Source organism: Nothoprocta perdicaria, unplaced genomic scaffold (assembly GCF_003342845.1).
Source record: "Nothoprocta perdicaria isolate Ctin4 unplaced genomic scaffold, notPer1 scaffold_77, whole genome shotgun sequence".
In the NCBI taxonomy this organism is placed as follows: domain Eukaryota; kingdom Metazoa; phylum Chordata; class Aves; order Tinamiformes; family Tinamidae; genus Nothoprocta; species Nothoprocta perdicaria.
The window spans coordinates 2,414,419-2,432,869 of NW_020456054.1; the positions used below are offsets into that span (position 1 = coordinate 2,414,419).

An 18,451-nucleotide genomic window follows, 5' to 3' on the forward strand; every position below is an offset into this window, starting at 1 on the left:
GTGGTGGCACTCTGAACTTGCTTGGCAATGTGTAAATAATTACACAAGCTGTAAGGCAGTGTCAGTCTAGCTGCACATTGCTTTGGATCAACAGCACAAAACTTTTAGAATATCTTTTAAGTTCACTCAAAAGATTTTAACTGCTTCCCAGTGTCTCTTCAGTGTTGAGCACAACGCTTTAAGAGCCCAAAGTAATACATCTAAATTCAGCATTCTTGTCTTTGGAAGCAAATAGCAGCTAAGTTCATATCTAACAGGCGGGTGAAAACAAATGTGAGTTCTGGCACTTTGTTAAGGGGTCATGGAAATAACTTCCTTACAAAACCAGACTTGAAGGTTTAAGAGAGAAATTCTGTTATGCTAATTTAAAAATAATCATTCCATGTTGTTTCAGTGAAGGGACTCTGAATTTACACCAGCGTGATTAAGAGAAGAATTTGATCCTAATCCCTGAAATGCTGTTGCAAGAAGTGCTCTGTAAAGCATGGCTTTCATTGCAGTCTGCGTTCTGCTACACTTACACATGGGGACTTTGAAGGCAGAGAGGATCAGAAGCCACGCTGTGCCAAAACCCAATGATACCTCTTTACCTTTAATGATCTTCTGATGCTGTGTTGCTTGCAGAGCATGTGAAGTAGCTGTAGGTTAGGATTACAGAGGAGGAGACAATTCTGCAGTGCAGTGTGAGCTTTTCACTATCTCAATTCTGAAGCGTTCATGAAAACAACATCCTCATGACTTCAACACAGACCACATGCAGGTAGATACAATGCACAATACTGATCTTGGCTYTTCAGGCTGCATTTGAACATTTAGCCTTCATTTTTTTTTTTAAGATAATTTTGATGTGAGGAATATCTCTGCAGCAGGAAAATGTTAAAATTAGTCTGAAATGGCAGTCTGTCAGCATGTAAAGTTCGGTGCGTTTTGGCTACTTGCTTCATCAGACACCGGCATCTATCTGAGATGGGGCAACACTTTGCTTTTTGTTCTCTTTTTCTTTGCTCCTAAAGCATAAACATGGAATAAGGGTCCATTATGTATGTCTGTTTTCAGCAGGAAGTCCGTTCTATTAAAATATTTAGGTCACCCGTCACTATTTTCCCCAAGGCGGCGCGTGTTCGTGTCGGTGCATGAGGTGTCCCTGAGTGTCACTTGTTGTAGGGCACGCAGGCTGGCAGGATGACAGTGGAGCAGGCAGGGCCCGCCAGCGGCTCGGCCACGTCCCCTTCCAGTTCTGTCCAAGTGCCCTTCTCGGGACTGTAGCAAATTGTAGAAGATTTGTAGGCCCCCTGCAACAGAGAGCAAAAAGTCATATTGAAACAGGGCTGGAGCTGAATCCACGTGACACATCAGCTTTAAAGATGAAAAGCTATTTAAAAAAAAAAAAAACAAAAAAAACCCCAAGGATTTGGGGCTTCAGTTTAAGAACTAGTTTAAGAACCCGTACACTGACTTTCTTCTCAAATAGGCTGAGGGTCCAGCCTTTGCAAACCAGTCTGCTTTACAAGCACCTTGTAAGCAGAGCTACAGGCTTCCAGCCTCATCAACCACTCTTGCCAACACATTTATACATCCTATCAGAGAACACAACCTGAAAATAACTTATCTAAAGAGAAAAACTCAAAGCTGAAAACATATTGCACATTCTCAGAACAGGTAGCTTCTCCCTCCCCTCCTCTCTTGTGTAAGGTAGGCGCTGCCTCGGGAGCTCGGAGGAACGCCCGGGGSGCTGGCAGAGAGCAGGCACTTACCATGCTCCAGCTGTAGCCTCCCACAAGGTAAATACTGTCATCCAGAACTGCACAGCCGGGGCCACTGCGGCCCTCCAGGATGGGAGTCTGAAGAATATTCCACTGGTCACCTTTTGGATCATAGCATTCCACGAGCATGACATCAAGATGGGAGAAACCTGGAGGAAAAGGTGGAGAAAAGACAAATCTGTATTAGAACCACACTTTATTTTTTTAGTTGCATTCTTAGATTTATGAATGTACAATGAAAATTACATTGCTACAATTACAGCATTACTGTTAAACTTTCCTTAGAAAATGTTCCATCTATGTTTAAGCTATCTCCTGGGACGTTCATCATTATTTCAGTTCAAATCTGTTAAACCATTTACTATCAGCTCTACAGGTGTTCTACAAACCCCAGAACCTGACCAGATCAGAAAGAATCACTCAGTGACAACACAGCAATGCTAAAAGGAGACGCAGGGAATATTTCTCCTTACCCATCCATGCTAGTGCCAGTTTGAATATGTAGGGAAAAACTGGTCTGGCAACCTTCTTTGAAGGACAGATCTAACCTACTCAGAAATTACCAGCTTGAATTTCACCAAGCAACCAGTGACTAGCAACCAAGGAAGAGTGAAGACAGCTGATGCCATCTTYAGCATCAGAGGGTTTCAGAGGGACAGGGAGCTGCAAGAAAGCTGTGACATTCAGCACCTGTCTCAATTTCCAAGCTGATTTAAAGGGTAACCTAAGCATGYGGTAGTGATGTGACAGCCATCTAGGTGACCCAAAATGTAACCAGAAGAATGTCTGTCCTGTCCTTCCTGGCTGAGGTGGAAGAATGGCTCCAAGCAGCCACTGCCTTGCAAGGGGCAGACGGGTTGCAAGCCTCTCAGGCCGTGAGGTTTAATAGCAAGTAGATGACTTGAACACAAGAGCAGAACCCAGGAGTACTGGTTCCTGTTCCACTGTTTAGGCATTGCTTCATCTCAAACAAAATTTTGTGAAAGCACCACAGTAAAGCTCTGACTTTTTTAATATGCCAGGATGCTTTATTTGGCATTCCTTTCTTCTCCATCAAGGGACAACTCGAGGAAGAAGGTAAGTTTCATTTTTTGGAGAAAGACTATGGTACTTCCCAATGACTGTGTTTATAATATGTTATATCAAGAATGAAAAGTTGTGATGAAAAGTTTTGTGTGTAAAGTTCTCAATGGGCCATTGCTGCTTGCCCAAAATCTGCCAGAAAGCTCTCCAATAACCACCAGACACATGTGATCAGTGTGAAGAGGGAAATGTTAAAAAAAAAGGAAAAATCTGAGCATAAACTGTCAGTATAAACTGACAAATATCATCGGGGCAAAGGAGCAGGAATTCTGCATTTTKTCTGAACCAACTGCATTAAGCAGAATCTCTTTAGCAGCAATAGCAATGGCATGGAAGTATTAAGAATTCCAGATGCCTAAGTAGTAGTAATTTTAAAACAAGAGCTTTTCAAAAGGCAAAAGCAGGAGCCCTCTAAAAGAAATCAAAAAAAACAAAAAAAAAAAAAAGGGAATTAACAAGCTACGTTTAATACAAAAAAAAAGAGATCTGAAGTTTCTAGTCCTAATATTTAATGGCTATTTTTTTTATTTTATTTAAACAAGAGCTTGTTGTTGTGTGCTGCTCTGAATAAAGCTCTCTCTAACTGCACACTTTGGGAAATGATTTACAGAGGAAAATATTGCTGGTACTTTCGGGTCAAAGAATAATCTGTTTGTTTCATTGAATTCTTGGTAATGACAAATTGTCCATGCCTTTGAGTAATGGAAGCTCCCATTTTTATTATCTAAAGCATTCATTACTCATATATTTAATGTACTGTTATAATTTTAAAATAATTTGCATAAAATGTTTTCAAAATTGCTGGCGCAAGTGTCCTGTTAAATTGTGTTGCCTGCTTTTTAGCGTATTTAACAAAGACCGCCTAACAAAAATGTTCTTTATCTGGCACGGGGGGGCCCTGAAACGCTTGTGTGCTCTTAAAAATGTGACCTTTCAAGTGGTTGCCTCCAATCGCATACAGCCGGTCATTCATGACAGCCAAGGTGTGGATTGCTCGCTTGGTGTTCATGTCCTGTTTGCGGGCCCAGACGTCCATCACGGGGTCGTAGCAGTASAGCCAGGGCACATACTCTCCGTTGTGAACGCCGCCTGCGGAACCAACACACCTCGCTTCAGTAATGCAAACACAGGGCACCTTTCTTAACACAAACACAGGCATCCGTTGCCTCGCGGCAAGCCTTGAGCCATGTTTCGGGGTGGAGAAGGCACTTGCCTGAAATGTAAATCTTGCCGTTGTGAACGGCCCCTGCGTGGGCGGCCAGCGGCTGCGGCAGGGAGGACACGTAGCGCCACTCGTTGCTCTCCAGGTTGTAGCACTCCACGCTGGACAGGTAGCCGGACTCGTTCCTCCCGCCGATCACGTAGAGGTTCTTGTCGAGGCGGCAGGCGTAGAAACTGGCCCTCCTGGAGCGCAGCACGGGGCAAAAGGGAAGAGGGCACCGGCGAGGCAATGAGCGGAGCCCGGCGTTCGGGGTTTGTCCCCCTGCCTCCCGGCACTGCCAGAGCGGCCGCTTCAAACCCTCACAAGCGCCCGGGGATTCCCAGGCACGGAGCTGCGCTCACGACTACAGGGGCCTTGCTCATCAAGGACTCAAGTACATGCTCTCTTTCAAATGCATACTTTATTTTTGGTATCAAACAATTAAGCACACATAAATCTGGCAGAAAACAGACCTCTTTCCCAAACTGTTTGTTGCTTTTGCACGCCCGTGGAAGATAAAAAGGTGCTCACTAATGTTTGGGGCATTACCTTGTAAGGGAGATAACAACTCAGTAAGACAAAGTGAAAAATGAGGTAGATAATGTAACAATAATAAATTATCTTGACATTCACTTTCTTTATGGTCCTTCAAGGGTCATTGTTCCCAATTTACTAAGAGAACCACATCATCAAAATTTTTCTTCAATTATCATTTTTTTTTCTTTCTGCAGTACTGCAAATAGAACAACTTTCCTTAAGCTAGGCACAAGATTACATTTCCGCCCATTAAATCAAAAGGGGCCCTCTCCATTCAACTGATTTTGAACAAAGTTTCAACCACCTGTCTGATTCCACATGCACCTCATGCAGGCAGGGAACTAATTATATTTTATGCTCAGGACTGCCGGACTTGTATTAGTTTATCTTCCTTGTGCCTCCAAAATTAACAGTACGTGCYCGTTACTGAAGTAAAAATAGAAGAGCAGACCATTTTGAAACACACTGGGGTAGGTAGGGTTGTCTTCTTTAGCCAGCTGTTTTCACAGAATTGTTGGTAATTTAACCTTTTGGGGAACTTCACTCTTTCTTAAACGTGCCTGAAATGGCGGATGGTCTCAGGCCGGGGGAGGGCCGCACATGTACGGCCATGGAAAGAGGCCATGTGCTCGGGTGTGTGGGGAGGACGTGGAGCCCCACGGGCTATGTGGGCCTCACTCAATAGTTTGGGTGTCTCTGAGGGGGYTCATGCTGGTGAGGAGCTGCCTTATGGGCACCCGGCCTTGCCTGCACACGGGCAGCGCGGATGCTGAGGCTGGCTCCCCTCGCTGCAAGGTCTCCACAGTGGCACACACAGGCCGGGGGGATGAAGCCATGGAAAGGAAAAGACCATAAAGAGTGGGGCAAGGAAGCTGCTAAGTGTCTCCAGYTAAACTGATGGATTAAATAGGACCATTTACTTTATCTGTCAATGGGCAGATAGAGGCATATATTGCCCCGCATGGTCAAGCGGYAAATTGGGCATCTATGTTTTTATCCTGATTTTCTATGGAAACAAAGAGTACATGATCACCCCATATGGGTATCTACGCCTGCCCGGGGGCTGTCTCCACAAGAGTCTGCCAGCAGGTTTCACTCTCGTTCAGCAGCATTTGTAGGTGTTAGAGAAAACTGGGATCCTAAGGCTTCCAGAGAGGAAGCCACAGGCCAGACACAGCGGTGAGGGCAAAGGGAAGCACAGCCSCAGAGCCTGCACCTGACCACACGCCGCAGAGCTTCAGCTGGGGCTCAGGCTGCTCTGGTGAAACGTGCATCAGACTGCGTTTGCAAAACCAGACTCGCTTTGATAATAAGAAATATGTACAAAACATGTACACTCATCTACACAAATATCAGATTCTCTATCTCCTTTCCTGTTTTTTTTTTTTTTTTTTCCATTTCAAGTCTGATGGAGCCAGGTGCAACTGGCAGGCATTACTACTTTAACAAGGGTTTTGTTAACCTTACTCTGTGCATGTACTCCTGGTTTCATCCACACAGTGTCACTCTAAGGAGCAAAAAATGAAAGCATCAGCAAGCTTCACTCTTCTGCGTGAGTGTGAGGATCCCCCCAGCAGCTCCTGCCAYGAAGATTTTAAGGTGTGGGGTTTTGTTTTTACTTTTTGATGATGCACAGTGCAAGAGGAACACTGTTAAGCAATGGCTCTCAAATATGATCCAGGTTGAAAACTAATATAGTTATCTTAGCACTGCAGCCTTTTATTCATAAAACTGGGAAGAGACTGACCATTTTAACAAGATAACTGGAATATACCTTGGGATGCGAGTATGGACCTTTGGACAGCTATTTTGTAATTTTGTAATTTTGTAATTTTCTCCAGTATTTGATATATATCCACCTCTAAAACGCACTTCCTTCATCCCCCCTCACTCAATAAAAAATCCAACAACCTTTTTCTCTTAAGTACCCATAAAGAGGAAACATTTCTAACATTTCTTTCTGATTCTCAGAAACAATGAATTGATGCCCTGAATCAGGAAGATTTAAAGCTACCAGAGTTATTACAGATCACCCCAACACCTAGGCTTATTTCAGGGTCAAGGCCTTATTTCAGAGAGTATGTTTTGCTGTTTTAAAAGTACAATCATTTTAATWAACGATAATGCTCTTAATAAAGCCAGAGACTAAGAAAAAGTGTGAAACTTTTGTGTGAAAAGAGTTTTATCTCTTTTTCTTCTCAGAAATCTCTTCCCATTTCACTCAGCTTCAGTAAGACAGCAGCCTGTTTCCACTTGCGTTTCCTCATGCCCTGGTACAGTGCAGTATTTTTGCTGACTGCAGATAAAACCTTTTCAACTGGAATGTACAAAAGAGTAAAGTGTTGTAGCTACTGTAAAACTCCATATACYGGGGCTGTCCTAGGTTGATGGGCCCTCTGGTTCCAGCAGTAGGGCTGCACTGTGGCTCTTGGCTGCAGTTAACTGACCTGCTTTCCACGAAACATCCCACTTGACTATTGTCAAGCAGACAGGTATTTTAATAGCTAATGCAGCACTTGGCTTCTCTAAACAGCATGCAACTGAAAATGCCCCATACTTTTGAGAAGCAAGTCTTTTTGAGATATTCTTCAAATTAAAAGAGCCCAAACTTGGCTTGAAACAAAAACACGCTGATGGTTCTGAATCTGTAACAGAATTAGACATTTCTTYATAGCTTGTACAGTGAAATCAATCTGATACAGATTTTATGATCTGGGATAAAACTTTACCCATCACCTATTTCATACAGATTTTTACCTTGAGAATATACTGCCTGTGCATGAGCCCCATGTTTACCTAGCAGCCATTCCCAAGCAGCTGTGACAGTCCCTCCAGCCAGCTATTCTCACACCTAAATTCCTAAGCAGGTTTGGACTTGACAGACCATAATGACGTGGAAGAAACCGTTAAGCTCTCCCGCTTGTCAATGGTGCTGGCATCACACCCTCACACACAGGGCATCCCCCTGGGCTCCTGTGGGGACAATACTGACTGTGATGGGAATGTTGTCTGAGTACGGGAATGGGGATTACGAAAAAACTGTCTCCTGTTTGCAATACTTTAAGGGGTGAGAAAATTCACCATTCAAGCTATTTTACAAAATTAGTTAGAAATCCTTGTTTTCCAGCTTGTTTTCCAGCTTATGCTTAGGAGCCTTTCAAAGAAAATAATGGGCAAGCCTCTGAATTACATAACCTGAACATGAACACAGGAGGTGACAAATAACGCTGCCATATGAAAGCCCCAGCCAAAGGGACCATGTATGAGTGGACCATTACATTTGAATAAAACTGTGAAGTGCTGGGGTGCTAAATACATCGTGGTTTGGGTGACAAGCACCACAGCGGGGACTGCACATGGACACAGGTCRGTCACACTGAATTCTGGGCAGGGGCCCCTCAAAAGCTCCACACACATTTTAGCCCAGAAGTTTGCTGAGACAGCCCTATTTCCATGCATTTCCAGGACATACACACCTGAACCACATGGCTGTCTCAAGCTCAGTGTGTTTACAACTGCCAGACATTGAGGATGGCAAACAGAAAAAGAGTCAAAATACTGTCAGCCTGTGGAATATGGAGAATATCTTAGGAAGGTGGGGTGAGACAGCTTGTACATAAGATCCATGACAAGATGGATGTTGTTGAACTGAAGGCTGGACAACTCTTTGAATGTTTTTTTCCTAAAACGTCGTAACTTTGCATTGCCTGCCCTTTTATGAAGAAACATGTATCATTCAGTTAAGGTTTGGGGGGCTTTTTTCCCTGTCAGGGTAGCAACTGGAATCAGAGGTGACTTTTACAGGTCGCTGCTCAAGTTCACCTGCCGCTCTGCTCTTCAGTACCTAGTAAGATTAAAATGCAAGTTACTCTAATATGCCCTGGCTGACAGCAACTTCAGCCAAAGACCTCCTAGGATCAAGAGTCCTCTGACAGGGTCAGTCAGGTTGAGGACAGCTTCTTGTGGCTGGTGCAGTGGAACACGATGGGGTCAACGTGTGAAGGTTTCTGCTCTGCATAAGATATCTGGCTATAATTATGCTTGTTTACTGCTAACTCATCCTGACATTTCAGTCAGGGAGTATGACAGGACGCTACAGGGACTTCAAAAAAACCCTTCAGATCATACTCAGGCAACCAGTAATTGCACAAAGTCCCTGGCTATTTTGCATCAGTTAGCACCACAGGATTTGGCATCTGGACTTGTGAATTTGGAATACTTAAAAAAAAAAATCAGGAGACAAAGGAGAAGCAACTGCACATTGCAGTTTAACCTCCATACTGCCAATGTTTCTGTAAGGCCTCCTTACCCCCAGAACTAAGCCAAGCTTCAGCTGCTCCTAGCATGATAAAAASACAAATGGAAAAACACATAGTAGGTTTTTACCTCTCTTGCATGGGTGGAAGTTGTATCCAGCTGTTAAACCTGGGATCGTATCGGCTAACAAAGTTTGTACTGTGTTTCCCTGTAAAGATAGATTATTTTGACACTCAGCTGTTTGTTTCATGTATTTAACATCATGATTGTAATATATATTACATGTACTTCACAAGTTGACAGCTTTTATGAAGGGTTCTCCCTTTTAAAACAGTGTATTAATTTCACTATGGGTACAGTAATAATTCAACAAACAGGGCACTACAAGGGTTGAATTAGCAATTGTTAGCAGTAGTAGTAGAAATTATTCTTGCTCTTTGTAATAAGACCTTGAAAATGCGTATTTAGCCGTCGTTATAGATGCTGTGGTACTTGCACAGCCACAATAAATCACATCACTAAAGAAAATTACTGCCCAAAAGAGGGCATTCCTGTGGTATTGCTACGATGAGACTATTTTGTTTCAGGAAAAAAAAAATCCTAAGGAGAATATGTGTTTTTCCTTCTCCTCACTTCATGCCTATGTGCAACACGGTGAAAAATATTGCGCAAATAACCAGGAGCTGCATAAGCCATCAGCATGGGGCAGGCAGTCTTTGCACTAGGTGGTTTATTCTACCATCTACTTTCAGTGTAAGTTCAGAGGAATTACACATGTGCATCGAAGGGGGAATATACTCTTAGGGTTTTATTCCAAGTGTGCTAGCTAAAATAGAAACATGAGCAACATACACCAGCTAACTAGCTTATTCCTGCTGTCAAGCCCAAGAATTGTATTCATGTCTTCACGATATTAAGATTTCACCTTATTTTACATGCAGATTGACATCAAAGCAAGAAAACCGAAGCAAGAGAGTGCATGGCAATTGCTTGTGACACCTGAGACTTCAACAGACAAGGATTTTGGAAAAAAAAGAAACCTTTGTTTATGTATCTATGACTAAAAAATTGAATTAGAGGCTTCAGAGGACAGCAGAATAACCCAACTGCAGATGTCACAGTTATATAAATGGTCACTGAGTATCCTACAAGGTGAATATTTTTGCACGGGAAAAGCTCCTGTGGGTCTGGCTCTCTTTCCTTGTTTCTTTCTACACATATTTCAGCCTACGTAAATAAACTATTAAGATTGTAAAGAAGAGTCATGATGCAGTTAAAATTTGTATTTATAATAACCTTAGCTCATGTTCTACAAGGAAATATAGAAAGTATGCTKACCTCTCCTTCTTGAAGCTAACTCATTCTCTTTCTGTTAAGAGCATGTTCCATATGAGAAGAGGAAAGCAGATGACTGATGAATAATGCAGCACTTCCCTTCAAATCCAGCATGGTGCCTAATGAAGACCAAGGGCCCAGCATGCTGAGCACTACTCAGATGCATCTCATAGGGGGAGATTCCCATACACTAAGGGCAAGTGGTAATTTTGCCATCAAGTTCAGTGAAGCCAGACTTTGTTACTGGTCCCTATCTGAATTCTCTTAGTCTAAAAAGAGATTTTAAAATAATCTATGTATTGAGAGCTATAGATTAAATAAGCAGCAAAAGCAATGAGATCTGGAGCTAGTCAGGACACTGCTTTGGACATTTATTAAACTATTTCTATTACAAAGAAAAAGTACAAAAGAAAGTAAGTACATATCATAAGTTTGGACTTCTGCTAGAAGGATCTAATGCAGTGTGAGTTACTACATCCTTCAGAGTTACGTTTGACTACAGTGGTTATTGGTTACATAGCAGCTCAATTGCTGTCATRCAAACTTCATATCCTGGACAAGTGCTAAGCATGTGGAGGATTGTATTGCTCACAATGGCAGGCACTTCTAGTAAAGAAAAAAAAAAAAAAGAAAGTTTTGATGAGTCTAAAGTGGGAATACAGGATATAAATCTGATCACTTGAGGGGAAGTAAGATGCAACCAAAGTAGGTGAGGCAGAGATGCACCTCTGTGATGACAGGAGTAGGAGAAGACTAAAGAACCTGGCTTGTTGTATGCAGCAAAACAGAAGCTGAAAGRAGATGGGAATGGTGTCTGTAACACATCAGAGGAGCATATCTCCAGGAGGGGAAAGCTATTAAGCTAAAGGCCAACTTTTGCATGACAACGAGGTGATTTAGACAGCCAAAGAATACATTTAGACTGGAAATTAGAATAGAGCTCCTAGTCATTTAGAGCCATTGGTTCTGTAACAGCTTTCCAATAGGAGTAGTAAGGGGGACTATGCAATGGCTGTGAGAAGGCCTTGATGACCTATTTAAGCTGCCTGGTATAACTGTTTTCATTCCAAGTTAATTTTGGCATTCAGTTTGAGAGACAACTGTACCTATTATTTTGCCTTGCTTGGCACACACCAGGAAACACTTGTCAACACCTAGAAACTGAGAGGAATGAACAGAAATCAGGGCTAGTAAGCGAAGAGGATGGGAGGAAATAAGGCCTCTCTGCAGGAAGGTCTCTGTCCCTATGACAAAAGTTGAGGGCTCTGCAGGTTACATACATAGGGTGTTCCTAAATCCACACTAGAGCTCTGCAAGTTGCTTTCTGAGGGTTCACTTGTATAGGGATCCCTTGGGACYGGAAATGCAGCCCAAAGGGCATAGAGGCGCTCCCCATGATTGACAGACTGCCTCAAGATCTGCAAGTCATAGAATCATAGAATGTTTAAGGTTGGAAGGGAYCTCAGAGGTCATCTAGTCCAAWCCYCCTGCWCAYGCAGGGTCACCCAGARCACRTGGCACAGGGCTGCCTCCAAGMGGGTTTTAAAGATCTCCAKAGAAGGAGACTTCACAATCTCTCTGTGCAGTCTGTTCCAGGGCTCTGTCACCCTCACTGTTAAGAAATGTTTYCTTAAGTTCCYGTGGAACTTCYGATGCTTCAGTTTGTAGCCATTGCCTCTAGTCCTTTCGCTGGTCACCTTAGTGCAATGGCTAAGGAAGGGCACAGCAAGGCCTCACCTTCCCCATGTCAAAGGTACCTCCATCTGCTGTCACAGTATCAGCACATTCTCACACAAACTGAAATCTCCGCAATGCTCTGGCAGGACAGCTCCAGTTAGGTCCATTTGAAGTCCCTACTYTGCTATGAAAATAGCAGACAAGGACCTTTACATAAATGTAAACGTATATAAGTGAGTAGTCCCCAGCAGCAGCTGCCTATTTGGCTAGTCTAGCCTGAAGAAAGCACTAGACCACAAGAGCACAGGATGTAGCTGGTGATTTTCAAGTCCACTTTTTGCATGAAATGAGCAAGATTCATTTCTCTTGGGGTTCACTTGTACGAGACCGGTGTCAGTAGTGCTCCTACTCCTACTCTGCCTTTATTTTTTATAGACAAGTTGCAACTCTTCAGTGCTCACAGAACAAGAAGTTCTGCTATCCTTCCAGTGGCAATGTCTCCAGCTCAAGACTTGATCTAGATGGTCTTAAAAATTAAGGTACCATCCAGCTTATGAATCACCTTGCTATGACAGTTGTGTTCATCTCGTGTCTCAGACATGGGACACATATCCCTCCTTAAGTCTACGTGTTACTCTGTGACTCAGTTTCCACATCTCTATATTGTGGCTGATTGCACTTCTTTCCTTTCAGCCTTCATGTGACATAGCTATTTAATTTTAAACTGTCTGGAACAAGGCCTGCCTCTATTATCCATATGCCTGTCATCAAGCACAACAGGGGCCCTCGGTTATTGAATGTGGCTGATACTCCTAATAATAATTGTCATCGATGCTATCTCCTGCTTAGTATGAAACTCAACAATAGAGCTGAAAGGCTCTTCTCCTAAAACATGCAGTGATATTTTTTAACTACACCGGAAATATGCTTATGGGGTAGACTGGATTGTTTGTCTCCGATTTTAGGAAGTGAACAGATGTAACAATTTTCTATAATTTGGTTTAGTGCAGATGCTGAAATGGGGCACTCACAATAAAATATATGCAGTATATGTAATTTCAGCTGGATCCTCTGGTGTTTTAAAGTAAAAATGTGTACCTGCAAGCTGTTTTATGGTTTCTCAGTCATAATTATCTCTGTTACACAGACTGCTACAACTACAACTCTTTCTTTGTGTGCAAGCTTTTTAACAATGTCTTGACAATTTTGTGAATTTTGCAAGGCATGGTATTCTCCTTTYGCTTTGCTCAGAAGCCTGTTAAATTGTTTAATTTCTCTTTGCGGTAAATTTATGAAGTAATCAAATCAAAGAAGGTAGCAGCAGATAATCTATATGAGAAGCTCTTGCAAAAGGCTGAAAGAAGGACCAGTTTCAGAATCTCRGAGTCTAGATAATTAACACATTAACAACTTTAGCAGCGAGTATCTGGTTTGACAATAGAAAAGAAGCATTCATCTATTCATCTCCTGCAATTGCATTATTATATTATGACTGGAAGGAGACTGGAAATGAAGGTTAAAATTCTTAACAGCTGCTGCCTGGTGCATGCACTTGAAAGAGTCTGTTCTGCTGCCTGTGGCATTTCTCAGGGGACGCGGGAGCTGATGAATGACGGTGATGCTAATGCTAAAGTACCAGATATTTATTACATCACTATCTACACGTAGCCTTGACTAGTTCAGCGTTTAGGCTAAGGGTCCTCAACATCACTCGCTAATGACTCAGCAGCCAACCTGACAGACAGACCCAGAGCAGGGGATATTGCTCATGTTTTTAACATTACATACATACCGTTGGGGTTCCACTGGTCTTCCCCTCCCAACACGAACAAGAAGTTTTCCACTTCCACGACACAGTGATGGGCACTGTTATATGGCATAACTGCAAGCAGAACAAGAATTCGGTATCAGCTCGGGGCACTGATTTCATATTTTGTTTCCAAAGGTACAAAACACAAAACTGGAATTAAATCTGTAGGGAATATCAGGGAATGCATCACCCCAAGCGTGTTCAGTGAATTAACAGCAGACAAAGCCACTTATCAATCATTTCACATCATTCAATCTTGCAGATAGCTGAGGCAAAAACGCTGTAATTCTGCTCCTTCCACATCCATGCACCTGCCCAACTGCCCTATGTGCCCCTATGCTGCACCTGCCTCGAAAAGCAACGAATACAAAGGGGTGAAGTTGTCRGATATTTTCCTGAAAATAAAAAGCTGCTGGGAATCCTCGTACGCTCAGAAACATCAGCAAACCTCAGCCCAGCTTTGTTCCGTTGGTAATGTTTCACCAGAAGAGTCAGTGTGTGCAGTAGCTTTCTATTACACAGCAATGAGCAAGCTGCATTTCCATACAGTTTTAAGTTTTTAAATTAAGGTCCTGCTGATTTAATGCCTTTTCCAAATGTATACGCTTAATTTCCTGTACAATGTCATTAGCGGCACAATCACACATTTTCTATTCATCTAATCAGGAAGCCCTTTGTTAACAGAGATCAAAACTGTGGCATTGGGTTTGCAAAAGGCGTTTTTGGGGAGGTATTGGGATTGCTAAGGTCTAGCTACAGTCACAATAAACAATTTATTATTTAATTTACATGTCCATTGCAAGTACTAAAAGACACACACATGCAAAAACAAAAAAGCAGGGTGCATATATCCACAATGTGCTGCACCCTACAATACTACTGCAATATTAAATGGTAAATGTAGGTGCTGCCTTACTTATCATACCACATGCAGTAGTTTTGGCCCAGTGACACCAGTAGGAAAAATGATGTCCTTGTTCAGCTCATCATATGGGCACCTTAAATCTAGGTGAGGACAAATGGGGAGGTGATGTGCATGTACAGGCAGGGAACTTATTGCTTGACACGGATCAACAGAGCACTTAGGAAACCAGTGCAGTGGGAAATCAATATGACTCAGGGCCAGCTCTTACTTTGTGCTCTTTTGCCAATGCCAAAAAAAAAAAAAAGAAAAAGAAAAAAAAAGAGGCAGCCTATCTCACACTTGGATTATTTCGGGTGATATATCTCTCATTTCATTTGTTTTATTATCTTTTATTTTTCTCAAATGCGGTTGTGCAGTATAGCATATGCAAATAATAATAGGAAGAAATACGCACAGTTTTGTTATTTAGGACACATTTTYTTAAAGATCAAGTGGGCTCATTTAAGCTTCTTACCAAAGTTTTTGCCAAGGCAATGATGAATAAGTAAGGTATGTTTTTAGTTTTCAGTAAAGGTCGAATATCATTTTCATAGTCTATGCTCTTACGAGTTATATAAGCAAAGCAGTTCTTAAACTGGGCAGCTGGTTTCTGTAAAAATGCATTAATTAAGGTTATTTGTTACTGGTAAACTGTGTATAACTAGGAAGTAATGCTACACTAGGTGCTGCATAAGAATATATACCGCTCAAAGTAGGATGAAAGAATAAGAGATATTTTGATACCTTTTTTTACCCCCAATTCATATTTACTTCATTCTTTCATCTCTGTCATTTTCTCATTTTAAAATCTTTCTTGTTTCAGAACCCCAGCATTGTCCTTGATTTTGTGGATGCACTACGGAATGAACTTGGGTCTCCCACAGGGAATATCCAGTCTCCCTTAGACGCTTGCTGGGGTGCCCCTGACAAGAAAAGACCCATAGGAATCACTCTGCAGGCCGCTGATTTCTACCTGACCTACTGCTCTATTATGTTTTCAAATGATGTCCAAGCCGACGTTTGAACCCTTGGCCAAATTCCTCCTTTGGGCTACTGGAAGGGACACAGCATTTATCAAAAAGAACAGTGCACACATGCATATTTTTCTCATTTTGTGCTTTCATTTTTGCAAACACTTTTGTTTATTTATCCTCCATATTGATACAAACAGGGCCAGTAGAGGAAGAAATTATATTTTAAGCTTTTCTGCTATTCCCATGCATATAAACTATGCAGTAAGACTCCCACACTTATGATGATAATTAAACCTTGAAAACTAAGGGCTTAATCCGGGCTTCTACTTAACTTGATGGCAACATTCCCACTGATACGGGATTGGGCCCAAAAGACCTGAACTATCATCAGTAACTCATGGGAAAGCTAAAGGGAAGTTGGCCTGAGGAAGGAGAACATTATTTGGGAACCAGAAGGAAAGGAGACTGTGAGAATATGGTGCAGACCTTTATCATGGTCTTTGTTTCTTACAGAGCTTTGGGGCAAACGCTGTTGTCAGTGTCCTGAATTGCAGTCCCACCACCACCGAGGTGACATGGGGCCAAGCAAAACCAGGAGCGCAGAACAACACTTAGGATCCCCAAGGGAGTTTGGGCAGGGAAATCGTGCAGTTACCCCCACTGCTGCCTGCACCTAATCCCAAATTCTTTCTCCAATTCAGAACTGTGGGAATCCACAACATTTTTACATAAAACTGTAAAAGTGTTTTAACTGTAAAAATGGTTTACTATAAAACGTCCTTTGAAAGCAGAAGGAAACTTCTGCCATGCAACGTAACTCCTTAAGAACAGATGTCTGTAGAGGACCCAACTTTGGGGAGATACAGCCCACACCAAGCACCAGCAACTGTGCTAAATTCAGCTGCCAGCAGCAACAACCTTCCCAGCTCCCGGGGGCTGCCTGGCTGTCACAGGAAGAATTGGGACCCCTTGGCAGTCTGACCAAATGCCATTGACATTAATTTCACAGCAGCCTTTGTCTGCTATTTAGTTTTAAGAACATGAAACCACATCTTCTCATTTTTCAGATTTCAGCTCAGTGGAACACCTGCCTGCCCAGCAAGAAGGGTATTTGAAGAGAAGTTTGCACGCCGCGCTCAGCCACAGCCCGGTGTGAGTTTTTAGCGTGTCAGTCAGTGAGTTAGAGGGAAAGGGTAAGGAGAAGCTAATCAGGATGAAATGAGATTAAAGGCTGTCTAATTTTACAGCAACTGTGATCCATCAGCCACTGTGAAAGTGACAGTGGAAATGAATGATGGAGACAGACAGGTGGGGCTGTACATTTCACTGATTTATCCTCAAATGCACTGGGCCTTATTTTATTGAGTGAACATGACCGCATTTATCATGACTGTCATCTAAACCCACTTCCCTCCATTTAAAAAGGTCACTTTACTAGGAGGGAGTAGGATAGGGGCACTTTCAAAACAGATTTAAAATTTAATAACACATGTTTATAAAACCTTGCGCAAGAATTCCCAACTTTATTAAAGACTGGTTTAAAAGGAAGGAGAAAAGACTATTAAACAGAGGAAAAAGAGGGAAAAAAGTCACGGTTCTCTGAGAAACATGCTTAGCCACCAAGGTGATAGGTGCTCAAGCATTACTTGAGACAGACAGATACAAACCGATTGCATMGAGCAGGCAGAAATCACCTCTTCTAACCCCCTGCCTCCCCCACACACTTTCCAAGGCTCTGGAGGCCTAAGCTTAACAAACTTGTGCTCTTCTGGGCCGAGAGCAGACACAAGTGCAAGGAGCCCTAGAGAAGACAACCCTGCCACCAGGCCTCCTTCCTCTCCTGCAGTTCATTAGTGCTCTCTAGCAGACCCTCAGTTAAGGTGGAAGGCAATTTCTCAGAGAGAGGTACAAAACATGCAGAGCTTTTCAGGTCAAAACCATACATTTGATTTATACTTGAGAATAATCTGGAAGGTAGTGGAGCCAAGAGCATAGTGGTACTTGTTAAGATATACATCATTAAACCAAAAGTCAGTGAGGCTGTTGAACAGTGACATTCCTGGACGTTCTCCAGACATGGACACACATAGGAGACACAACAACACTCTGCATGTAAGGACAGTCCTCCGAGGCAAAACTCCTTGCATACCCAAACTGGGACCTGCTCTCAAATCGGGAGTCTCATAGCCAAATGCTCGTGAAATAAAGGGGCTTTGAAGTCTGCCCGACACTGTGAGGCCCCTTCAATACTCAGTGTGCACCATGAAGTCATGCCCATCACATCCAACAACCCGTGCAGATGACACAAGAGAAGAATCTGTTTGAAGGACCAGGATGTCATYACCAGAGGACAAAAGGAGACTATAATGACCTTCTACAATATTAAGAGCATAGCCTGTCAGCTACATGACATTCAGCCACTGCAACTGTAATCTTTCTACCCGAGAACTAGGTAATTTCAGTTCTCTAGAGGGCAGATCAGTATGAGAAGATGTTTCATTCCCACACAAAAGACATCTCCCAAACCGTTCTAGAAGACTGTGATTTGTGTATGGCAGAGGCACAATATTCATTTCATTTCCAGTCTTCTCAAAATTTTAGTGTGATTACAGTTGGTCCAACAATTTGCTAAATACAGACTATCAGATACTGTTTGTCTTTTCATTGATTCATGCAGCATTCTCWTTGTCTTTTCTTTGATTCATAAGTATTGTGCACAAAGGCTAGGCAGTTAYTGTTGTATTTATTAGTTGTCATTACTCACCAGGGAGATTATGTAAATAGGAGCTAGGAAGCCTCTGTGAATTGTTCAGTTCAACTGTTATTTAATAATTAATAATAATTTATTTATTTAATGTTTAATTGATTAATTTAATAGTAACTAAATAACTGTCAGTTATTTAATAATTA

The 18,451-nt window shown here is 42.3% G+C and overlaps 1 protein-coding gene across 1 annotated transcript in view; it reads right to left on the reverse strand.

The window, feature by feature from the left end:
* Positions 1 to 896: 896 nt before the first annotated feature.
* The window catches only part of KLHL14 (kelch like family member 14), a 52,907-nt gene continuing 35,352 nt past the window's right edge, over positions 897 to 18,451 (reverse strand). The window contains exons 3-8 of the mRNA XM_026051605.1: positions 13,646 to 13,735; positions 8,971 to 9,049; positions 4,060 to 4,250; positions 3,777 to 3,935; positions 1,755 to 1,912; positions 897 to 1,292 (exon numbers count right to left, since the gene is read on the reverse strand). Of these exons, the coding sequence (XP_025907390.1) occupies positions 1,152 to 1,292; positions 1,755 to 1,912; positions 3,777 to 3,935; positions 4,060 to 4,250; positions 8,971 to 9,049; positions 13,646 to 13,735 (818 nt within the window). The 3' untranslated portion in view covers positions 897 to 1,151. The remainder of the gene's footprint in view (positions 1,293 to 1,754; positions 1,913 to 3,776; positions 3,936 to 4,059; positions 4,251 to 8,970; positions 9,050 to 13,645; positions 13,736 to 18,451) is intronic.